Source organism: Pseudophryne corroboree, chromosome 8 (assembly GCF_028390025.1).
Source record: "Pseudophryne corroboree isolate aPseCor3 chromosome 8, aPseCor3.hap2, whole genome shotgun sequence".
Taxonomy (NCBI): domain Eukaryota; kingdom Metazoa; phylum Chordata; class Amphibia; order Anura; family Myobatrachidae; genus Pseudophryne; species Pseudophryne corroboree.
The window spans coordinates 480,881,165-480,908,061 of NC_086451.1; the positions used below are offsets into that span (position 1 = coordinate 480,881,165).

The following is a 26,897-nucleotide window of genomic DNA, read 5'->3' on the forward strand; positions in this document are numbered from 1 at the left end:
GCAGCATTGTCTGACAAATTTGTGGTAATCGCGCGGAATAATATATCCTGTATAAGGTAGAATTATGCCATACAGCGAGCAATTCCAGAAATTGGTTTATTGCGTGAAAGTATAATACCTTCCTCATCGAAGTGGTTCCTTGGCGCTCAACTGCAGAACCGGTGTACCTTCAATCAGAAGAAAATACCAATCAATATCAATAGGAAAGCCATCTAAACATGCAACATGCCACAGAGGAGAGAACGATGTGTAACATTGCTTTTGTTTCGCATGTAATAGCTGAGAGCGCCAATTCTGTGGTAAGAGTAACCCAGCGCTAACGCTTGCTCCAGCACCATGCAGACTGGCTGCTCCAGTCCCGTCTATTCTCCAGCAATAGCCACCTAAGTCACATTATGGACGGGCATCTGGGTCACTGCCAGGGACCAGCGTTACAGTAATTATAAAAATAGCTGCAGCAAACACAAGGTGAATTATAGACCTTGTAAGAGCAGAGTACACAGGTGGAGAACCACACGCCTCATAGCCGCACTGAGAGGAGCACAGTACACAGGGGGAGAACCACACGCCTCATAGCCGCACTGAGAGGAGCACAGTACACAGGTGGAGAACCACACGCCTCATAGCCGCACTGAGAGGAGCACAGTACACAGGGGGAGAGCCACACGCTTCATAACCGCACTGAGAGGAGCACAGTACACAGGGGGAGAACCACACGCCTCATAGCCGCACTGAGAGGAGCACAGTACACAGGGGGAGAACCACACGCTTCATAACCGCATTGAGGGAGCACAGTACACAGGGGGAGAACCACACGCTTCATAGCCGCACTGAGAGGAGCACAGTACACAGGTGGAGAACCACACGCCTCATAGCCGCACTGAGAGGAGCACAGTACACAGGGGGAGAACCACACGCTTCATAGCCGCACTGAGAGGAGCACAGTACACAGGTGGAGAATCACACGCTTCATAACCGCACTGAGGGGAGCACAGTACACAGGGGGAGAACCACACGCTTCATAACCGCACTGAGAGGAGCACAGTACACAGGGGGAGAACCACACGCTTCATAACCGCACTGAGGGGAGCACAGTACACAGGGGGAGAACCACACGCCTCATAGCCGCACTGAGAGGAGCACAGTACACAGGGGGAGAACCACACGCTTCATAACCGCACTGAGAGGAGCACAGTACACAGGGGGAGAGCCAAACGCTTCATAGCCGCACTGAGAGGAGCACAGTACACAGGGGGAGAACCACACGCTTCATAACCGCACTGAGGGGAGCACAGTACACAGGGGGAGAACCACACGCCTCATAGCCGCACTGAGAGGAGCACAGTACACAGGGGGAGAACCACACGCCTCATAGCCGCACTGAGAGGAGCACAGTACACAGGGGGAGAACCACACGCTTCATAACAACACTGAGAGGAGCACAGTACACAGGGGGGAGAACCACACGCTTCATAGCCGCACTGAGAGGAGCACAGTACACAGGGGGAGAACCACACGCTTCATAGCAGCACTGAGAGGAGCACAGTACACAGGGGGAGAACCACACGCTTCATAACCGCACTGAGAGGAGCACAGTACACAGGGGGAGAACCACACGCTTCATAACCGCACTGAGAGGAGCACAGTACACAGGGGGAGAACCACACGCCTCATATCCGCACTGAGAGGAGCACAGTACACAGGGGGAGAACCACACGCTTCATAACCGCACTGAGGGGAGCACAGTACACAGGGGGAGAACCACACGCTTCATAACCGCACTGAGGGGAGCACAGTACACAGGGGGAGAACCACACGCCTCATAGCCGCACTGAGAGGAGCACAGTACACAGGGGGAGAACCACACGCTTCATAACCGCACTGAGAGGAGCACAGTACACAGGGGGAGAACCACACGCTTCATAACCGCACTGAGAGGAGCACAGTACACAGGGGGAGAACCACACGCTTCATAACAACACTGAGAGGAGCACAGTACACAGGGGGAGAGCCACACGCTTCATAACTGCACTGAGAGGAGCACAGTACACAGGGGGAGAGCCACACGCTTCATAACCGCACTGAGAGGAGCACAGTACACAGGGAGAGAGCCACACGCTTCATAACCGCACTGAGAGGAGCACAGTACACAGGGGGAGAACCACACGCTTCATAACAACACTGAGAGGAGCACAGTACACAGGGGGAGAACCACACGCTTCATAACCGCACTGAGAGGAGCACAGTACACAGGGAGAGAGCCACACGCTTCATAACCGCACTGAGGGGAGCACAGTACACAGGGGGAGAACCACACGCTTCATAACCGCACTGAGAGGAGCACAGTACACAGGGGGAGAACCACACGCTTCATAACCGCACTGAGAGGAGCACAGTACACAGGGGGAGAACCACACGCGTCATAACAACACTGAGGGGAGCACAGTACACAGGGGGAGAGCCACACGCTTCATAACAACACTGAGAGGAGCACAGTACACAGGGGGAGAACCACACGCTTCATAACAACACTGAGGGGAGCACAGTACACAGGGGGAGAACCATACACTTCATAACCGCACTGAGAGGAGCACAGTACACAGGGGGAGAACCACACGCTTCATAACAACACTGAGAGGAGCACAGTACACAGGGGGAGAACCACACGCTTCATAACAACACTGAGAGGAGCACAGTACACAGGGGGAGAACCACACGCTTCATAACAACACTGAGAGGAGCACAGTACACAGGGGGAGAACCACACGCTTCATAACAACACTGAGAGGAGCACAGTACACAGGGGGAGAACCACACGCTTCATAACCGCACTGAGAGGAGCACAGTACACAGGGGGAGAACCACACGCTTCATAACCACACTGAGAGGAGCACAGTACACAGGGGAAGAACCACATGCTTCATAGCCGCACTGAGAGGAGCACAGTACACAGGGGGAGAGCCAAACGCTTCATAGCCACACTGAGAGGAGCACAGTACACAGGGGGAGAACCACACGCTTCATAGCCACACTGAGGGGAGCACAGTACACAGGGGGAGAACCACACGCTTCATAACCGCACTGAGAGGAGCACAGTACACAGGGGGAGAACCACACGCTTCATAACCGCACTGAGAGGAGCACAGTACACAGGGGGAGAACCACACGCTTCATATCCACACTGAGGGGAGCACAGTACACAGGGGGAGAACCACACGCCTCATAACAACACTGAGGGGAGCACAGTACACAGGGGGAGAACCACACGCTTCATAACCGCACTGAGAGGAGCACAGTACACAGGGGGAGAACCACACGCTTCATAACCGCACTGAGAGGAGCACAGTACACAGGGGGAGAGCCAAACGCTTCATAGCCACACTGAGAGGAGCACAGTACACAGGGGGAGAACCACACGCTTCATAGCCACACTGAGGGGAGCACAGTACACAGGGGGAGAACCACACGCTTCATAACCGCACTGAGAGGAGCACAGTACACAGGGGGAGAACCACACGCTTCATAACAACACTGAGAGGAGCACAGTACACAGGGGGAGAACCACACGCTTCATAACAACACTGAGGGGAGCACAGTACACAGGGGGAGAACCACACGCTTCATAACAACACTGAGGGGAGCACAGTACACAGGGGGAGAACCACACGCTTCATAACAACACTGAGAGGAGCGCAGTACACAGGGGGAGAACCACACGCCTCATAGCCGCACTGAGAGGAGCACAGTACACAGGGGGAGAACCACACGCTTCATAACAACACTGAGAGGAGCACAGTACACAGGGGGAGAACCACACGCTTCATAACAACACTGAGGGGAGCACAGTACACAGGGGGAGAACCACACGCTTCATAACAACACTGAGAGGAGCACAGTACACAGGGGGAGAACCACACGCTTCATAACAACACTGAGAGGAGCACAGTACACAGGGGGAGAACCACACGCTTCATAACCGCACTGAGAGGAGCACAGTACACAGGGGGAGAACCACACGCTTCATAACCACACTGAGAGGAGCACAGTACACAGGGGGAGAGCCAAACGCTTCATAGCCACACTGAGAGGAGCACAGTACACAGGGGGAGAACCACACGCTTCATAGCCACACTGAGGGGAGCACAGTACACAGGGGGAGAACCACACGCTTCATAGCCACACTGAGGGGAGCACAGTACACAGGGGGAGAACCACACGCTTCATAACCGCACTGAGAGGAGCACAGTACACAGGGGGAGAGCCAAACGCTTCATAGCCACACTGAGAGGAGCACAGTACACAGGGGGAGAACCACACGCTTCATAACCGCACTGAGGGGAGCACAGTACACAGGGGGAGAACCACACGCTTCATAACAACACTGAGAGGAGCACAGTACACAGGGGGAGAACCACACGCTTCATAGCCACACTGAGGGGAGCACAGTACACAGGGGGAGAACCACACGCTTCATAACCGCACTGAGGGGAGCACAGTACACAGGGGGAGAACCACACGCTTCATAACCGCACTGAGGGGAGCACAGTACACAGGGGGAGAACCACACGCTTCATAACCGCACTGAGAGGAGCACAGTACACAGGGGGAGAGCCAAACGCTTCATAGCCACACTGAGGGGAGCACAGTACACAGGGGGAGAACCACACGCCTCATAACAACACTGAGAGGAGCACAGTACACAGGGGGAGAACCACACACTTCATAACAACACTGAGAGGAGCACAGTACACAGGGGGAGAACCACACGCTTCATAACCGCACTGAGGGGAGCACAGTACACAGGGGGAGAACCACACGCTTCATAACCGCACTGAGAGGAGCACAGTACACAGGGGGAGAGCCAAACGCTTCATAGCCACACTGAGAGGAGCACAGTACACAGGGGGAGAACCACACGCTTCATAGCCACACTGAGGGGAGCACAGTACACAGGGGGAGAACCACACGCCTCATAACAACACTGAGGGGAGCACAGTACACAGGGGGAGAACCACACGCTTCATAACCGCACTGAGAGGAGCACAGTACACAGGGGGAGAGCCAAACGCTTCATAGCCACACTGAGAGGAGCACAGTACACAGGGGGAGAACCACACGCTTCATAGCCACACTGAGGGGAGCACAGTACACAGGGGGAGAACCACACGCTTCATAACAACACTGAGGGGAGCACAGTACACAGGGGGAGAACCACACGCTTCATAACCGCACTGAGAGGAGCACAGTACACAGGGGGAGAGCCAAACGCTTCATAGCCACACTGAGAGGAGCACAGTACACAGGGGGAGAACCACACGCTTCATAACCGCACTGAGAGGAGCACAGTACACAGGGGGAGAGCCAAACGCTTCATAGCCACACTGAGAGGAGCACAGTACACAGGGGGAGAACCACACGCTTCATAGCCACACTGAGAGGAGCACAGTACACAGGGGGAGAACCACACGCTTCATAACAACACTGAGAGGAGCACAGTACACAGGGGGAGAATCACACGCTTCATAACAACACTGAGGGGAGCACAGTACACAGGGGGAGAACCACACGCTTCATAACCGCACTGAGAGGAGCACAGTACACAGGGGGAGAACCACACGCTTCATAACCGCACTGAGAGGAGCACAGTACACAGGGGGAGAACCACACGCTTCATAACAACACTGAGGGGAGCACAGTACACAGGGGGAGAACCACACGCTTCATAACAACACTGAGAGGAGCACAGTACACAGGGGGAGAACCACACGCTTCATAGCCACACTGAGGGGAGCACAGTACACAGGGGGAGAACCACACGCTTCATAACAACACTGAGGGGAGCACAGTACACAGGGGGAGAACCACACGCTTCATAACAACACTGAGAGGAGCACAGTACACAGGGGGAGAACCACACGCTTCATAGCCACACTGAGAGGAGCACAGTACACAGGGGGAGAGCCAAACGCTTCATAGCCACACTGAGAGGAGCACAGTACACAGGGGGAGAACCACACGCTTCATAGCCACACTGAGGGGAGCACAGTACACAGGGGGAGAACCACACGCTTCATAACAACACTGAGGGGAGCACAGTACACAGGGGGAGAACCACACGCTTCATAACAACACTGAGAGGAGCACAGTACACAGGGGGAGAACCACACGCTTCATAGCCACACTGAGGGGAGCACAGTACACAGGGGGAGAACCACACGCTTCATAACCGCACTGAGAGGAGCACAGTACACAGGGGGAGAACCACACGCTTCATAGCCACACTGAGGGGAGCACAGTACACAGGGGGAGAACCACACGCTTCATAACAACACTGAGGGGAGCACAGTACACAGGGGGAGAGCCAAACGCTTCATAGCCACACTGAGAGGAGCACAGTACACAGGGGGAGAACCACACGCTTCATAACCGCACTGAGAGGAGCACAGTACACAGGTGGAGAACCACACGCTTCATAACCGCACTGAGAGGAGCACAGTACACAGGGGGAGAGCCAAACGCTTCATAGCCACACTGAGAGGAGCACAGTACACAGGGGGAGAACCACACGCTTCATAACCGCACTGAGAGGAGCACAGTACACAGGGGGAGAACCACACGCTTCATAGCCACACTGAGGGGAGCACAGTACACAGGGGGAGAACCACACGCTTCATAACCGCACTGAGAGGAGCACAGTACACAGGGGGAGAACCACACGCTTCATAGCCACACTGAGGGGAGCACAGTACACAGGGGGAGAACCACACGCTTCATAACAACACTGAGGGGAGCACAGTACACAGGGGGAGAACCACACGCCTTATAGTCGCACTGAGAGGAGCACAGTACACAGGGGGAGAACCACACGCCTCATATCCACACTGAGAGGAGCACAGTACACAGGGGGAGAACCACACGCTTCATAGCCGCACTGAGAGGAGCACAGTACACAGGGGGAGAACCACACGCTTCATAGCCGCACTGAGAGGAGCACAGTACACAGGGGGAGAACCACACGCTTCATAGCCGCACTGAGAGGAGCGCAGTACACAGGGGGAGAACCACACGCCTCATAGCCGCACTGAGAGGAGCACAGTACACAGGGGGAGAACCACACGCTTCATAACCACACTGAGAGGAGCACAGTACACAGGGGGAGAACCACACGCTTCATAGCCGCACTGAGAGGAGCACAGTACACAGGGGGAGAACCACACGCCTCATAGCCGCACTGAGAGGAGCACAGTACACAGGGGGAGAACCACACGCCTCATAGCCGCACTGAGAGGAGCACAGTACACAGGGGGAGAACCACACGCTTCCTAGCCGCACTAAGAGGAGCACAGTACACAGGGGGAGAACCACACGCTTCATAACCGCACTAAGAGGAGCACAGTACACAGGGGGAGAACCACACGCTTCATAACCGCACTGAGAGGAGCACAGTATACAGGGGGAGAACCACACGCTTCATAGCCGCACTGAGAGGAGCACAGTACACAGGGGGAGAACCACACGCTTCATAACCGCACTGAGAGGAGCACAGTATACAGGGGGAGAACCACACGCTTCATAGCCGCACTGAGAGGAGCACAGTACACAGGGGGAGAACCACACGCCTCATATCCACACTGAGAGGAGCACAGTACACAGGGGGGAGAACCACACGCCTCATAGCCGCACTGAGAGGAGCACAGTACACAGGGGGAGAACCACACGCTTCATAGCCGCACTGAGAGGAGCACAGTACACAGGGGGAGAACCACACGCTTCATAGCCGCACTGAGAGGAGCACAGTACACAGGGGGAGAACCACATGCCTCATAGCCGCACTGAGAGGAGCACAGTACACAGGGGGAGAACCACACGCTTCATAGCCGCACTGAGAGGAGCACAGTACACAGGGGGAGAACCACACGCTTCCTAGCCGCACTAAGAGGAGCACAGTACACAGGGGGAGAACCACACGCTTCATAACCGCACTGAGAGGAGCACAGTATACAGGGGGAGAACCACACGCTTCATAGCCGCACTGAGAGGAGCACAGTACACAGGGGGAGAACCACACGCCTCATAGCCGCACTGAGAGGAGCACAGTACACAGGGGGAGAACCACACGCCTCATATCCACACTGAGAGGAGCACAGTACACAGGGGGGAGAACCACACGCCTCATAACCGCACTGAGAGGAGCACAGTACACAGGGGGAGAACCACATGCCTCATAGCCGCACTGAGAGGAGCACAGTACACAGGGGGAGAACCACACGCTTCATAGCCGCACTGAGAGGAGCACAGTACACAGGGGGAGAACCACACGCTTCATAACCGCACTGAGAGGAGCACAGTACACAGGGGGAGAGCCACACGCTTCATAGCCGCACTGAGAGGAGCACAGTACACAGGGGGGAGAACCACACGCTTCATAACCGCACTGAGAGGAGCACAGTACACAGGGGGAGAACCACACGCTTCATATCCACACTGAGAGGAGCACAGTACACAGGGGGAGAGCCACACGCTTCATATCCACACTGAGAGGAGCACAGTACACAGGGGGAGAACCACACGCTTCATAGCCGCACTGAGAGGAGCACAGTACACAGGGGGAGAACCACACGCTTCATAGCCGCACTGAGAGGAGCACAGTACACAGGGGGAGAACCACACGCTTCATAGCCGCACTGAGAGGAGCACAGTACACAGGGGGAGAACCACACGCTTCATAACCGCACTGAGAGGAGCACAGTACACAGGGGGAAAACCACACGCTTCATAGCCGCACTGAGAGGAGCACAGTACACAGGGGGAGAGCCAAACGCTTCATAGCCGCACTGAGAGGAGCACAGTACACAGGTGGAGAACCACACGCCTCATAGCCGCACTGAGAGGAGCACAGTACACAGGGGGAGAGCCACACGCTTCATAGCCGCACTGAGAGGAGCACAGTACACAGGGGGAGAACCACACGCTTCATAACCGCACTGAGAGGAGCACAGTACACAGGGGGAAAACCACACGCTTCATAGCCGCACTGAGAGGAGCACAGTACACAGGGGGAGAGCCAAACGCTTCATAGCCGCACTGAGAGGAGCACAGTACACAGGGGGAGAACCACACGCTTCATAACCGCACTGAGAGGAGCACAGTACACAGGGGGAGAACCACACGCTTCATAACCGCACTGAGAGGAGCACAGTACACAGGGGGAGAACCACACGCTTCATATCCGCACTGAGAGGAGCACAGTACACAGGGGGAGAACCACACGCTTCATAACCGCACTGAGAGGAGCACAGTACACAGGGGGAGAACCACACACTTCATATCCGCACTGAGAGGAGCACAGTACACAGGGGGAGAACCACACGCTTCATATCCGCACTGAGAGGAGCACAGTACACAGGGGGAGAACCACACGCTTCATAGCCGCACTGAGAGGAGCACAGTACACAGGGGGAGAACCACACGCTTCATAACCGCACTGAGAGGAGCACAGTACACAGGGGGAGAGCCACACGCTTCATAGCCGCACTGAGAGGAGCACAGTACACAGGGGGGAGAACCACACGCTTCATAACCGCACTGAGAGGAGCACAGTACACAGGGGGAGAACCACACGCTTCATAACCACACTGAGAGGAGCACAGTACACAGGGGGAGAACCACACGCTTCATAGCCGCACTGAGAGGAGCACAGTACACAGGGGGAGAACCACACGCTTCATAGTCGCACTGAGAGGAGCACAGTACACAGGGGGAGAACCACACGCTTCATAGCCGCACTGAGAGGAGCACAGTACACAGGGGGAGAACCACACGCTTCATAACCGCACTGAGAGGAGCACAGTACACAGGGGGAGAACCACACGCTTCATAACCGCACTGAGAGGAGCACAGTACACAGGGGGAGAACCACACGCTTCATAACCGCACTGAGAGGAGCACAGTACACAGGGGGAGAAACACACGCTTCATAAATGCACTGAGAGGAGCACAGTACACAGGGGGAGAACCACACGCTTCATAAATGCACTGAGAGGAGCACAGTACACAGGGGGAGAGCCACATGCTTCATAACCGCACTGAGAGGAGCACAGTACACAGGGGGAGAGCCACACGCTTCATAACCGCACTGAGGGGAGCACAGTACACAGGGGGAGAACCACACGCTTCATAACCGCACTGAGAGGAGCACAGTACACAGGGGGAGAACCACACGCTTCATAACCACACTGAGAGGAGCACAGTACACAGGGGGAAAACCACACGCTTCATAGCCGCACTGAGAGGAGCACAGTACACAGGGGGAGAGCCACACGCTTCATAACCGCACTGAGAGGAGCACAGTACACAGGGGGAGAACCACACGCTTCATAACCACACTGAGAGGAGCACAGTACACAGGGGGAGAACCACACACTTCATAACCGCACTGAGAGGAGCACAGTACACAGGGGGAGAGCCACACGCTTCATAACCGCACTGAGAGGAGCACAGTACACAGGGGGAGAACCACACGCTTCATAACCGCACTGAGAGGAGCACAGTACACAGGGGGAGAACCACACGCTTCATAACCGCATTGAGGGAGCACAGTACACAGGCGGAGAACCATACACTTCATAACCGCACTGAGAGGAGCACAGCACACAGGGGGAGAACCACACGCCTCATAGCCGCACTGAGAGGAGCACAGTACACAGGGGGAGAACCACACGCCTCATAGCCGCACTGAGAGGAGCACAGTACACAGGGGGAGAACCACATGCTTCATAACCGCACTGAGGGGAGCACAGTACACAGGGGGAGAACCACACGCTTCATATCCGCACTGAGAGGAGCACAGTACACAGGGGGAGAACCACACGCTTCATAACCGCACTGAGAGGAGCACAGTACACAGGGGGAGAACCACACGCTTCATATCCACACTGAGAGGAGCACAGTACACAGGGGGAGAACCACACGCTTCATATCCGCACTGAGGGGAGCACAGCAGCGATTAGGTCTGAATCACCCCCTGCATGATGTATGCACAAGCGGACACTTGGGGTACTTATACCCGCTGAGATATTGACTGTCTCTGACTTTGACTTTGCGATTTCCCCTGAACCCCCCGGATCCCCGAACCCCCGATATAGACTTTACTTGCTATTTTGATTATATGAAGTGCCAGTTCTGACTATACTACAGGTATGTACTAGATTGTACACAATATAGTGACGATTGACTTGCCTGCACAGTATATCTTTACTTGCGATACCGACCCCACAGGGGAGCGCATCGGTAAGCTGTGTACACACGGTGCGATATGCGCTAACTTTCCTTACGATTTTGACTATAGAATCTGGAGATCTCTAGAATTACAGAAGTCTGCGGTTACTTAGAAAACCAGTCTGTCTGTCCCTGGAAATCATTGCGTGAAATGTGGAAATCGCACCCACATCGCAAGAGCTTCAGAAAACGCAGACAATCTCGCAGCTCTGTGTCTGTGAAATAATTGTTTACTTTCAGGATCTCTGACAAACGCCGAGATACTCCCCCAGTCCCCGAGTGTGAGGACAGATGACCCCCTCCGCACGTCCCGGCATCTCCGCGCAGACTTCCCTCCATTCCGTACCAGTCCCAATTATTGCGCTTCCCAGAATCTCCTCCAGAGAAGGGATGTGACCTTTCTATCACCGGCGCTTCTAATTGTGCATTATTATCATCGTTTGTGGTTTAATAGCCGTGTTATGGAGCGCTGACACGTCGGTGACTCATACACGCTCCTCATCTAACATACAACGCTGTTATTGCAGCTGAGGGCTAAATAGCAGAATTAGAATAAGTGACCATTGTTAATAACAATATCAGGAGACTGAGAGATAAGTGACCAGCCAGACAGCTGCAGCGTGCAATTTATACGCGTGGCTTTCTTACTAGCACCTGATCTAACGTAACATAAATGCCGCTAATACAGGGGCTTATTCTGAGGGCAAAACAGCAGCGTCTTCGAGGAACGGCGACCACATACACAGACTTTATTTACTGTAATGCGTTCATTTAAACAAGGAAAGACAATTGCACTATAAATGAGCAGCATTTTATAATAAATTGGCGCTAATGAATAATCTGTATTACCGCTTACTGCAGAGATACAGATTTTATTAGGCCTGGTATTTACCAATCTGAGGCTTATTTTGTAACCCTGGTGAAAGTGTCGCACCTCTGCAATGATTTTCTCCCCTCACCACCAGCCCAATACTTCCGTGATAGCGTCACAGTGTACAATGTGCATGTGTGGCCATGTATGCACACAGCGGTTTGACCCAGTGGGGGTGAAGCAATACCTCCTTTCCTACTTCACAGGTCATCATTGCGGGGTGTAGGGTAACGCCTTCAGCTATGAAAGGCAATCCATCTATTGATAAGTGTGTTAAGACCAATATGAGGACAAGGGCACGATGCACTAAATAAGTGAACATTGGAGAAATATCTGATCAGGACTCATGACAAGGACACATAAAAGGTCAGGACAGGTGGCAGACAAGGATGGTCATGGTACAGGTAAGAAATCAGGACAGGTGGCATACAAGGATGGTCATGGTACACGTAAGAGGTCAGGACAGGTAGCAGACAAGGATGGTCATGGTACAGGTAAGAAATCAGGACAAGTGGCATACAAGGATGGTCAGGGTACAGGTAAGAGATCAGGACAGGTAGCAACAAGGATAGTCATGGTACAGGTAAGAGGTCAGGACATGTGACAGACATGGTTGTTCCGGATACATGCAAGAAATCAGGACACATGACAGTCAGGGATGCTCAGGGCACATGTAAGAGGTCAGGACAGGTAGCAGACACGGCTAGTCAGGGTACAGATAAGAAATAAGAACCAGTATGTGGTTAGACTGTGGTAGGAAATATATGTGAACACAGGGAGAGCATATACTAGCACCCTAGCAGAAATTTAACCCAAAGTCCCATGAAGGTGAGAAAGCAACACAAATTCCTGTTTCACCCATCTAAAGCCATTATAGTCTACTGTCTCACCTCTCCTGTGGTCACTACTTCCCATGCCCGCCTCCAAGAGTTTTCCCATGCACCCCCTCCTCTGACTGCCACTTCACCCTTCTGTTGATAGCTGCCTCACCTCTACCCTGGCCACTACCTCCCATGCCTGCCTCCAGGACACCACCAAAGTGCCCCCTCATCTGACTGCCCACTTCACCTCTACACTGGTCAATACCACCCATACCTGCCTCCATGGTATCTACCACAGCCTCTCCCTCCTCTACTTTGGTAAATACCTACCATGCCATCCACCAATATCTCTCTCACAGTTTCCCTCCTCTGACTGCCACTTCACCCTTCTGTTGATAGCTGCCTCACCTCTACCCTGGCCACTACCTCCCATGCCTGCCTCCAAGGTATCTCCCACAGTGCCCCCCCCTCCTCTGACTGCCCCCTCACCTCTACCCTGGCCACTACCTCCCATGCCTGCCTCCAAGACACCACCAAAGTGCCCCCTCATCTGACTGCCCACTTCACCTCTACACTGGTCAATACCACCCATACCTGCCTCCATGGTATCTACCACAGCCTCTCCCTCCTCTACTTTGGTAAATATCTACCATGCCATCCACCAATATCTCTCTCACAGTTTCCCTCCTCTGACTGCCCCCTCACCTCTACCCTGGTCACTACCTCCCATGCCTGCCTCCAAGGTATCTCCCACAGTGCGCCCCCCCCTCCTCTGACTGCCCCTCAACTCTACTCTAGTTACTACCGCTCATGCCCACCTCAAAGATATGTCCAGCAGCACCCCCCACCAATGACTGCTGTTTCTCCCCTGCTCTGGTCACTACTTCCCAAGCCTGCCTCTAAGAGATCTCACCAGTGCCCCTCCTCTCTAAAATGGTCAATACCACCTATTCCTGACTCCAAGGTATCTTTCACAGCACCTCCATCTCTGGTCACAACCTACCGTACATGCCTCCAATATATCTATCACAGTGCCTCTCCTCTGACTACCCCCTCACCTCTACTCTGGACACCACCTACCATGCCCACCTCTAAAGTATCTCCCACAATGCACCTCCTCTGACTTACCTCTCCTCGCCTATACACAATCATTGGAGCTATTGTGCCTCTGTCTGTCACTTACCACTGCCCGGTGACTCTACTGCAGAGGTTCTCAAACTCGGTCCTCAGGACCCCACACAGTGCATGTTTTGCAGGTAACCCAGCAGGTGCACAGGTGTATTAATTACTCACTGACACATTTTAAAAGGTCCACAGGTGGAGCTAATTATTTCACTTGTGATTCTGTGAGGAGACCTGCAAAACATGCACCGTGTGGGGTCCTGAGGACCGAGTTTGAGAACCTCTGCTCTACTGTAACCTATTACATTGGTATTTATGTTACTGTTTGTACAACGCCATATTCAGCTTGTGGCACCTGACAAAGATAATTATGATGATCAACATCATCAGTGCAGACCGTTCTGCTCACACATAATGCTGACTGTCCCAGCTGTAATACATCATGCAGGAAAGACATGATGTCACACCCAGGGGGCATGGCCATCAGCATTGGGAAGTACAGTACTGCCCCTATCGTCCTTAGAACGTTCCGGGCGGCTCCACAAGCTGCAGGGTGCTTGTCCGCAGTGTCTAAAGGGACCTACTGTACCATTACATATAGCGCCAATCATACGCAGCACTGTACAGAGAGTATGTAATCACATCAGTCCCTGAGCCAGCAGAGCTTACAGTCAAAATTCCCGATCACACACATTCTAAGGGGTAAATTTACTAAGGTGGGAGATTTTTAGAACTGGTGATGTTGCCCATAGCAACCAATCAGATTGTATCTATTATCTTCTAGAAGCAGCTAGACAAATGTTAAGTAGAATCTGATTGGTTGCTATGGGCAACATCACCAGTTCTAAAAAAAAACTCCCACCTTAGTAAATTTACCCCCTAGGCTCTATTTTGTCAGAAGCCTATTACCCTTCCAGTGAGTTTTTGGGGTGTAATCACATACATGTGACACATTATCCCTTCCCTAGGTGCATGTCCTTCTCACACGCACGTACACGGACATCCTATGGGGCTTAGAGCTTTCTGTGACAGCTGCATTCATGTATGGCATTAATTAAGCCGTGCTGGGCCTCTTAGTTCAACCATGTATGTACTCATATCGGACAAAATATGTAACAGTGGGAAAGCACTAAAAATACATTTTGTGAAATTAAATATTATTTCTTCATCAAAATTACAGCATTAGGTCATTACGTCCATCATTTAAACGTAACCTAAAGAGCGGGCGGGTCTGAAACATATACAGGTAGGCCCAGATTTATCAAGCCTTGGAGAGTGATAAATTGCAGGGTGATAAAGTACCAGCCAATCAGCTCCTGTCATTTTTCAAACACCGACTGTAACATGACAGTTGGGAGCTGATTGGTTGGTACTTTATCACCATGTAATTTATCACTCTCCAAGGCTTGATAAATCTGGGCCATAGTTGCCATTTGGCAGTTTGCACGCAGTAAAGCCACGCCCCCTCAGGTGTGTCACTCCCTCTCAGGTGCATGTACAGAACTACCATGTGATCAGCACAGAAGCCCCACGCCATCGTGCGCCAGGCTTAACCACCGCTTTCAGTGATACATACCGTTAATGGAGAAGTTTTCTACAAATGTTTTCACTGAAGAGTAATATGTTACATCTATCATTCTCCATTTACATGATACTGAGGGGCCCATTTATCAACGAGCGATAAAACTCATTGTGTAAGCCAATCAGCTCCCAACTGTCATTTTCAAATACATAACCGTTAGAAGCTGATTGGCTGGAGCACCGTTTATCATACGCAAAAAGTTTTATCCTTCACAACGAGTTTTATCACTCGTTGAAAAGTGAGCCCCTAAATAACAGTTTAATGACAGAGTTAGGCAAACAGTTCAGCGCAGAATACGGAGCGTCATTCCTCCTTACGTCACACCTATGGTCTTAGATTTCGTTACCGCAACTTTCGTGAATTTCTCCGATTACAGTATGTTATCCGACTCATCAATACATCATTTATACACAGTATATATATATATATTGGTGCCTTGAAGAAAATGCTACAATTCAGTAGTAATAAAACATTAATGACACATTCCACTCCCTGCTGTCATCCTGGTTCTCTAACACAACCCGACGTGTCCTAAATAGGTCCCCAGAGATATAGGGCTCTGGACCGTAATGAAATAATTGATATCCTGAGTGAGCTTCTGAAACAATATAATAAAGATGAATTACCTCTCAGAGTCTCCCCCGATGGTGTCACCCGCTCTCTGTGAGGAAGAGAATGAAATAACATTTAGCATGTGATGGGAGGAGTGGGCAAGAGGAGGGAGAGAAAGAAAGAACTGAAATACACAACATGGTAAATAAGATGTGACAGAGAGACAGTGTTTGCAGAAGTCAGGAGGAAGTGTGAGGTCTCGGAGAGACGCCGAAACCAGAATCTATAACATCCAACCGCTCGCTGATCGCTGCAATGTAACAATACGTACATAATACATACTACACGTATGTACAGTGTGCTGCGGGTCACATTGGCTTTAGGGAGTGAGTGATCCCATCATTGTCCAGTATTAGGACTGATAGAACTCACAGAGGGACTGTCACACACTTACAGCACATGTACAGTATACTGCAAGTTGCCAACAGTATATATATCCTTGGCTACTGTCACAGGCCAGTATAACCTGATTTCCCTAGGCAGAAAGTGAATTGTCTGTCTCACAGGACAGCATATCCCAAATCCCCTACCCTGAAATCACCCCCACCGTTTTCCACTCTCACAGGCCAGGATAACCTGATTTCCCTAGGCAGAAAGTGAATTGTCTGTCTCACAGTACAGCATATCCCAAATCCCCTACCCTGAAATCACTCCCACCGTTTTCCACTCTCACAGGCCAGGATAACCTGATTTCCCTAGGCAGAAAGTGAATTGTCTGTCTCACAGTACAGCATATCCCAAATCCCCTACCCTGAAATCACCCCCACCGTTTTCCACACTCACAGGCCAGGATAACCTGATTTCCCTAGGCAGAAAGTGAATTGTCTGTCTCACAGGACAGCATATCCCAAATCCCCTACCCTGAAATCACCCCCATTGTTTTCCAGTCTCACAGGCCAGCATAACCTGATTTCCCCAGGCTGAAAGAGAATTGTCTGTGTCACCCCCACACTTCCACGCTCCTGCAGGCAGCATAGCTGGATAGCCCCAGGCTGAAAGTGAATGTTTGTCATCACCCTCACCTTTATATAAGTATTCCAAGCTTAAATACCTGGGGGTAAATTTACTAAGATGGGAGTTCTATTTAAGATGGGATGTTGCTCATAGCAACCAATCAGATTCTACTTCTCATTTATCTAGCACCTTCTAGAAGATAAAACCTGGAATCTGATTGGTTGCTATGGGCAACACCCCATCTTAAATAGAACTCCCATCTTAGTAAATTTACCCCCTGGTGGCCAATTAGCTGAATGCCCTACACACGGTCACTTACTCAGGGCACTCATTACAGCAACGCTGGCCGGAACTACTCTGGGGCTTTACAGTAAATATAATTACCTGCAGCAGCTAACGGTATTCATTCTCTACTGTACTGTATAGCAGGAAGCGATATTACAAGGTTACTCTACTTATATAATAATGTTATTTATATTAGAGATGAGCGGGTTCGGTTCCTCGGAATCCGAACCCCCCCGAACTTCAGCCTTTTTACACGGGTCCGAGGCAGACTCGGATCTTCCCGCCTTGCTCGGCTAACCCGAGCACGCCCGAACGTCATCATCCCGCTGTCGGATTCTCGCGAGGCTCGTATTCTATCGCGAGACTCGGATTCTATATAAGGAGCCGCGCGTCGCCGCCATTTTCACACGTGCATTGAGATTGATAGGGAGAGGACGTGGCTGGCGTCCTCTCCGTTAGAATAGATAGAGACACTTGAGTTGATTACTTAGTAATTTTGGGGAGCATTAGGAGTACTCAGAGTGCAGAGTTTTGCTGATAGTTACTAGTGACTGACCACCACCAGTTTTATTTATTATTTAATATAATCCGTTCTCTGCCTGAAAAAAAACGATACACAGTCACATACCATATCTGTGCTCAGCCTCAGTGTGCTGCATGATAATATCATCTATATGTATATCTGACTGTGCTGAGTGCTCACTGCTCACACAGCTGAATTGTGGGGGAGACTGGGGTGCAGTTATAGCAGGAGTACAGTGCACACTTTTGCTGCCAGTGTGACTGACCAGTGACCACCAGTATATTGTCTGCCTGAAAAAGTTAAACACTCCTGTGGTGTTTTTTTTTTTTATTCTATAAACGCATTCTGCTGACAGTGTCCAGCAGGTCCGTCATTCATTATATTATATAAATATTTACCTGCAGTAGTGTTATATTTTTTTTGTTCATCTCTATCATCTTTATCATCTCTATATTAGCAGACGCAGTACGGTAGTTCACGGCTGTGGCTACCTCTGTGTCGTCAGTGCTCGTCCATAATTGTATACCTACCTGTGGTGGGGGTTTTTTTTCTATCTTCTTCATACTAGTAGTTTAGGAGTCTGCTGACAGTGTCCAGCAGGTCCGTCATTATATTATATATACCTGCAGTAGTGATATATATATATTGTCACGATCCGGGTATCTGGACGCCATTTCTTACCCATCAGATGCCTCCTAAGGCTGGCTCAGCGCTCCAGGACCGGATCCCATCTGTTATCCTGATGTGTACATTCCTGTATCCTCTCCTGTCACTCTGGGACGCTGTCACAGTAAACGCCATATTACACCTGGCATGGCGTCTCCCGCGGCCTCCGCCGCCGTCCCTGAACTTCTGCATGCAGAGTGTCTGAGTGGCAATTACGTCAGCCGCGGCCTCCGCTGTGTCCGCGTGGTTGGATGTGCATCTGTCAGCCTGGCGCCTCCTGTCTCCGGTGGCCGGCGCCGCCATTACTGTTTTCATTACCACATGGATTACAAACCAAACTTCCCTCCAAGTGTCTGCATGGGCGCAGCCATCTTGGATTCTGTCAGCTGATCATTTCCACCAATCTGTTCTCAGTATTGATAATCTGCATAATTGCCTAGCCAATCCCTTCCTTGCTGCAGGTATAAATACACTGTGCCTGAGCAAGGAAGGCGTCAGTGCTTTGGTTGTCAAACCTAGTTCCTGTTTGTCTCTCTCCTGTGATTGTCTTCCAGGTTCCAGCTCCTGTCTCAAGACTTCCACCATAGAGACCCGCACCAGCATTCCACCTGCGGTGTAGCCTGACTCTCCAATCCATTGTGGATTCATCTGTTTCCAGCTACAACATTACCTGCTTCCAGCTCAGCTTCCAGCAGAGTACAGCTTCTCTTAAAGGGCCGGTGTCCTTTCTACACTTTACCACTCTCCACCGGTATTATTATTTCTCCGCTCTCAAGTTCTACATTTCAGTTCATATTTCATCGCTCCCAAGTTCATTTATTATTTAACTGGTTCCAGCCAGTATCCACTCCGTGCTAACAACAGTCTGGTTCCAGCCAGTATCCACAGCAGCCGTTTTATCTTCAGCAACCCAGCTTTTCCTGGAACACCAGCTGGCACAATCCTGGGTTATCTCCATTGCTACAGTCGGGCCTGGTAAGGACTTTCCATCTAGAAGATCATAAGAACTATCTCACACTACCAGTGCCCTGTGGCTCCTGCCATCCTGTAGTACCCAGGAACTGTATTTATTCTTTGCTGACTTTTACGTTTTCTTTTACTGCTGCTGTGTTGCGGAGTTGTCATAATAAACATCATTTGACTTTTATCCAAGTTGTCGTGGTCACGCCTTCGGGCAGTTATTATTCATGTTACTTACATGTCCAGGGGTCTGATACAACCTCCCAGGTTCCGGTACATCTCAGCCCCTACAACTGAGGCTGCCTCCCGTCAGCTCAGGCCCTCAGTTGTGACAGTAAGCACTGACCTAATGAATCCAGCCGGAGACCAGGATCAAGCGGCCAGGCCGATGCAAGAACTGGCAGCCCGACTAGAACATCAGGAGGCTGCACAGGGCCACATCATCCGCTGTCTCCAGGATCTCTCTACTCGGCTGGATGGGATTCAGACAACTCTCCGTGGATCAGGCGCGTCTGGTGCGTCAACCACAGTGACTCCAGCTATAACCCCACCCACCTTACCCATTTCTGCTCCACGTCTTCATCTTCCAACGCCAGCAAAATTTGACGGATCTCCAAGATTCTGCAGGGGATTTCTCAACCAGTGTGAGATTCAGTTTGAGCTACAACCTGGCAATTTTCCCAGTGACCGTACAAAAATTGCCTACATTATTTCTCTTCTCAGTGGCTCAGCCCTTGATTGGGCATCACCGTTATGGGAGAGGTCCGACACCCTGCTATCTTCCTACACTGCCTTCGTGTCAACATTCAGGCGCATCTTCGACGAGCCAGGCCGGGTAACCTCAGCTTCATCCGAGATTCTCCGTTTACGCCAGGGGTCACGTACTGTAGGACAATATCTGATACAGTTCCAGATCCTGGCATCCGAACTGGCATGGAACGACGAGGCCCTGTATGCTGCATTCTGGCATGGCTTATCTGAGTGTATTAAAGATGAGTTAGCTACCAGAGACTTACCTTCTAAGTTAGATGAGCTAATCTCACTCTGCACGAAAGTTGATTTACGTTTCAGAGAGAGAGCAACTGAGCGTGGAAGATCATCTGCTCCAAAATCTTCTGCTCCTTCTCCTCGTCAACTGTCACCATCTAAAGATGAGCCCATGCAACTTGGCCGTTCCCGTTTAACTCCTGCTGAGCGCCGAAGACGTCTCTCCGAGTTTCTCTGTCTCTATTGTGCAGCTCCGTCTCACACCATTAATGCCTGTCCCAAATGTCCGGGAAACTCCAAATCCTAGCTCGCCAAGGAGAGGGCCGGCTAGGAGTAATGATCTCCTCTCCATCTCCTCAAGATTGTAATCTCCCAGTCTCGCTTCAAGTTGCTCAACGTTATCGGAACGTCATTGCCCTCCTTGATTCCGGAGCAGCTGGGAACTTTATTACCGAAGCCTATGTTAAACGGTGGTCCCTACCCACCGAGAGACTTCCTTCGTCCATTTCTTTAACTGCCGTGGATGGCAGCAAAATTTTTGATGCAGTTATTTCTTTAAGGACTCTACCAGTTCGTCTGAGAGTGGGAGTTCTTCATTCCGAACTTATTTCTTTTTTAGTGATTCCAAGAGCCACACATCCTGTGGTCCTGGGCCTTCCATGGCTCCGTCTTCACAATCCTACAATTGATTGGACGACTACGCAAATCCTGGCATGGGGTTCCTCCTGTGCTGAGACATGTTTGTTTAAAGTATTGCCTGTCTGTTCTTCCTCCCCCAGGTCGTCTGATGTTCCACCTCCTCCATATCAAGATTTCACGGATGTGTTCAGTAAAGCTTCTGCTGATATCCTTCCTCCTCATAGAGAATGGGACTGTCCGATTGATCTCGTTCCAGGGAAGGTTCCACCTCGAGGCCGAACTTATCCGTTGTCTCTGCCTGAGACGCATTCTATGGAGGAATATATTAAAGAGAACCTAGCAAAGGGGTTCATTCGACCTTCTTCTTCTCCAGCCGGCGCAGGCTTCTTTTTTGTAAAAAAGAAAGATGGTGGTCTGCGGCCGTGCATCGACTACAGAGGTTTGAACGACATTACCATCAAGAACCGTTATCCTTTACCCCTGATTACTGAGCTCTTTGACAGAGTTAGCGGAGCTACCATCTTTACAAAGCTGGACTTGCGAGGTGCATACAATCTCATCCGGATCCGTGAGGGTGACGAGTGGAAGACCGCCTTTAACACCCGTGACGGACATTATGAGTACCTCGTCATGCCCTTCGGATTAAGCAATGCTCCAGCTGTCTTCCAGCATTTTGTCAATGAGATCTTCAGAGACATTCTATACCGTCATGTCGTGGTCTATCTAGACGATATCCTCATTTTTGCCAACGATTTAGAGGAACATCGTTTTTGGGTTAAAGAGGTTCTGTCCCATCTCCGTGTCAATCATCTCTATTGCAAATTAGAAAAATGCGTCTTTGAAGTCAAGTCCATTCCGTTTCTAGGGTACATTGTGTCCGGTTCCGGACTAGAGATGGATCCTGAGAAACTACAAGCAATCCAAAATTGGCCGGTACCCTTAACCCTCAAAGGGGTCCAGAGGTTCTTAGGGTTCGCCAACTATTACCGAAAGTTTATACGAGACTTTTCCACCATTGTGGCGCCTATTACTGCTTTCACTAAGAAGGGTGCTAACCCGTCCAAGTGGTCTGAAGAAGCCATGCAAGCATTTCATCTTTTAAAACAAAGGTTCATCTCTGCGCCTGTTCTGAAACAGCCTGACATCGACTCTCCTTTCATCTTAGAGGTGGATGCCTCCTCCGTTGGAGTAGGAGCGGTGTTATCTCAGAGGGCTAAAGATGGCCATTTACACCCTTGCAGTTTCTTCTCCCGGAAGTTCTCCCCAGCTGAGCGCAACTATGCCATTGGCGACCAGGAGTTGCTAGCCATCAAGCTCGCTCTAGAAGAGTGGAGGTATCTGTTGGAGGGAGCTTCTCATTCAATCACCATACTTACAGACCACAAGAACCTTTTATACCTGAAGGGCGCACAATGTCTCAACCCTCGTCAGGCCAGATGGGCACTTTTCTTTTCCAGGTTCGACTTTAAACTCCAGTTCTGTCCGGGCTCTCAGAATCGCAAGGCCGATGCCCTTTCCCGCTCATGGGAGCAAGAAAATGAGTCAGAGTCTTCAGACAAGCATCCTATTATAAATCCGTTGGCATTCTCCACGGTAGGGATGGACTCTACGCCCCCATCAGGGAAAAGTTTTGTGAAGCCGATGCTAAGGAAGAAGCTCATGCATTGGGCCCATGCTTCCCGTTTTGCCGGACATACAGGTATCCAAAAAACCCTGGAGTTTATCTCTAGGTCCTATTGGTGGCCAACTCTGAAAAAGGACGTCTTGGAGTTTATTGCATCTTGCCCAAAGTGTGCCCAACATAAAGTATCCCGCCAGTCGCCTGCGGGGCAACTGGTTCCACTATCCGTTCCCCGTCGACCATGGACCCACTTGTCGATGGATTTCATTACAGACTTACCCATGTGCAACAAGTTCAATACCATCTGGGTGGTAGTTGACCGGTTCACCAAGATGGCACACTTCATTCCTCTCACCGGTCTTCCGTCAGCTTCCAAGTTGGCTCAAGTATTCATACAAGAGATCTTCCGACTCCACGGTCTTCCTGAAGAAATTATCTCAGATCGAGGAGTTCAATTCACAGCCAAATTCTGGCGAAGTTTATGTCAAGTCCTCCAAGTCAAGCTAAAGTTTTCCACGGCTTACCATCCTCAGACCAATGGTCAAACCGAGAGGGTGAATCAGGACTTGGAGGTCTTCCTCCGCATCTATGTGTCCTCCTCTCAAGATGACTGGGTTCAATTACTTCCCTGGGCCGAGTTCTGTCATAACAACCAGTATCATTCTTCATCTGCTTCAACACCATTCTTCACTAACTTTGGATTCCACCCTAAAGTCCCTGAGTTCCAACCGCTTCCAGCAACTTCTGTTCCCGCAGTGGATATCACCTTGCATCAGTTTGCCAATATCTGGAAGAGCGTACGATCAGCTCTGCTCAAGGCATCGTTCAGGTACAAGAAGTTTGCGGATAAGAAGCGTCGAGCAGTTCCTGCTCTCAAGGTGGGTGATCGGGTATGGTTATCCACGAAGAATTTGAGGTTAAGAGTTCCCAGTATGAAGTTTGCACCTCGCTATATCGGTCCTTTCAAGATTGAACAAGTCATCAATCCTGTTGCTTACAGACTCCAGTTGCCTCCCTTCTTAAAAATACCCAGGACATTCCATGTTTCCCTGTTGAAACCGCTGATCTTGAATCGGTTTCATTCCTCACTTCCTCCAACTCCGAAAGTCCAAACTCAACGAGGCGTTGAGTATGAAGTGGCCAAGATCCTGGACTCACGTCACCGTTACGGTCAACTACAATATCTTATTGACTGGAAGGGTTATGGTCCTGAGGAACGTTCATGGACCAATGCTTCTGATGTCCATGCTCCTGCCTTGGTCCGGAGATTCCATTCCAAGTTTCCTCAAAAGCCAAAGAAGTGTCCTGGGGCCACTCCTAAAGGGGGGGGTGCTGTCACGATCCGGGTATCTGGACGCCATTTCTTACCCATCAGATGCCTCCTAAGGCTGGCTCAGCGCTCCAGGACCGGATCCCATCTGTTATCCTGATGTGTACATTCCTGTATCCTCTCCTGTCACTCTGGGACGCTGTCACAGTAAACGCCATATTACACCTGGCATGGCGTCTCCCGCGGCCTCCGCCGCCGTCCCTGAACTTCTGCATGCAGAGTGTCTGAGTGGCAATTACGTCAGCCGCGGCCTCCGCTGTGTCCGCGTGGTTGGATGTGCATCTGTCAGCCTGGCGCCTCCTGTCTCCGGTGGCCGGCGCCGCCATTACTGTTTTCATTACCACATGGATTACAAACCAAACTTCCCTCCAAGTGTCTGCATGGGCGCAGCCATCTTGGATTCTGTCAGCTGATCATTTCCACCAATCTGTTCTCAGTATTGATAATCTGCATAATTGCCTAGCCAATCCCTTCCTTGCTGCAGGTATAAATACACTGTGCCTGAGCAAGGAAGGCGTCAGTGCTTTGGTTGTCAAACCTAGTTCCTGTTTGTCTCTCTCCTGTGATTGTCTTCCAGGTTCCAGCTCCTGTCTCAAGACTTCCACCATAGAGACCCGCACCAGCATTCCACCTGCGGTGTAGCCTGACTCTCCAATCCATTGTGGATTCATCTGTTTCCAGCTACAACATTACCTGCTTCCAGCTCAGCTTCCAGCAGAGTACAGCTTCTCTTAAAGGGCCGGTGTCCTTTCTACACTTTACCACTCTCCACCGGTATTATTATTTCTCCGCTCTCAAGTTCTACATTTCAGTTCATATTTCATCGCTCCCAAGTTCATTTATTATTTAACTGGTTCCAGCCAGTATCCACTCCGTGCTAACAACAGTCTGGTTCCAGCCAGTATCCACAGCAGCCGTTTTATCTTCAGCAACCCAGCTTTTCCTGGAACACCAGCTGGCACAATCCTGGGTTATCTCCATTGCTACAGTCGGGCCTGGTAAGGACTTTCCATCTAGAAGATCATAAGAACTATCTCACACTACCAGTGCCCTGTGGCTCCTGCCATCCTGTAGTACCCAGGAACTGTATTTATTCTTTGCTGACTTTTACGTTTTCTTTTACTGCTGCTGTGTTGCGGAGTTGTCATAATAAACATCATTTGACTTTTATCCAAGTTGTCGTGGTCACGCCTTCGGGCAGTTATTATTCATGTTACTTACATGTCCAGGGGTCTGATACAACCTCCCAGGTTCCGGTACATCTCAGCCCCTACAACTGAGGCTGCCTCCCGTCAGCTCAGGCCCTCAGTTGTGACATATATTTTTTATATCATTATCATCTCTATACTAGCAGACGCAGTACGGTAGTCCACGGCTGTAGCTACCTCTGTGTCGTCAGTGCTCGTCCATAATTGTATACCTACCTGTGGTGGGGTTTTTTTTTCTATCTTCTTCATACTAGTAGTTTAGGTGTCTGCTGACAGTGTCCAGCAGGTCCGTCATTATATTATATATACCTGCAGTAGTGATATATATATATTTTTTATATCATTATCATCTCTATACTAGCAGACGCAGTACGGTAGTCCACGGCTGTAGCTACCTCTGTGTCGTCAGTGCTCGTCCATAATTGTATACCTACCTGTGGTGGGGTTTTTTTTTCTATCTTCTTCATACTAGTAGTTTAGGAGTCTGCTGACAGTGTCCAGCAGGTCCGTCATTATATTATATATACCTGCAGTAGTGATATATATATATATTTTTTATATCATTATCATCTCTATACTAGCAGACGCAGTACAGTAGTCCACGGCTGTAGCTACCTCTGTGTCGTCAGTGCTCGTCCATAATTGTATACCTACCTGTGGTGGGTTTTTTTTTTCTATCTTCTTCATACTAGTAGTTTAGGTGTCTGCTGACAGTGTCCAGCAGGTCCGTCATTATATTATATATACCTGCAGTAGTGATATATATATATATATATTTTATATCATTATCATCTCTATACTAGCAGACGCAGTACGGTAGTCCACGGCTGTAGCTACCTCTGTGTCGTCAGTGCTCGTCCATAATTGTATACCTACCTGTGGTGGGTTTTTTTTTCTATCTTCTTCATACTAGTAGTTTAGGAGTCTGCTGACAGTGTCCAGCAGGTCCGTCATTATATTATATATACCTGCAGTAGTGATATATATATATTTTTTATATCATTATCATCTCTATACTAGCAGACGCAGTACGGTAGTCCACGGCTGTAGCTACCTCTGTGTCGTCAGTGCTCGTCCATAATTGTATACCTACCTGTGGTGGGGTTTTTTTTTCTATCTTCTTCATACTAGTAGTTTAGGAGTCTGCTGACAGTGTCCAGCAGGTCCGTCATTATATTATATATACCTGCAGTAGTGATATATATATATTTTTTATATCATTATCATCTCTATACTAGCAGACGCAGTACGGTAGTCCACGGCTGTAGCTACCTCTGTGTCGTCAGTGCTCGTCCATAATTGTATACCTACCTGTGGTGGGTTTTTTTTTTCTATCTTCTTCATACTAGTAGTTTAGGAGTCTGCTGACAGTGTCCAGCAGGTCCGTCATTATATTATATATACCTGCAGTAGTGATATATATATATTTTTTATATCAT

The 26,897-nt window shown here is 50.4% G+C and overlaps 1 protein-coding gene across 1 annotated transcript in view; it reads right to left on the reverse strand.

Moving 5' to 3' along the window:
• The window catches only part of LOC134949658 (connector enhancer of kinase suppressor of ras 2-like), a 766,590-nt gene that overhangs the window by 110,966 nt on the left and 628,727 nt on the right, over nt 1-26,897 (reverse strand). Inside the window, exons 15-16 of the mRNA XM_063938397.1 lie at nt 16,300-16,334; nt 119-167 (exon numbers count right to left, since the gene is read on the reverse strand). Coding sequence (XP_063794467.1) covers nt 119-167; nt 16,300-16,334 — 84 coding nt within the window. The remainder of the gene's footprint in view (nt 1-118; nt 168-16,299; nt 16,335-26,897) is intronic.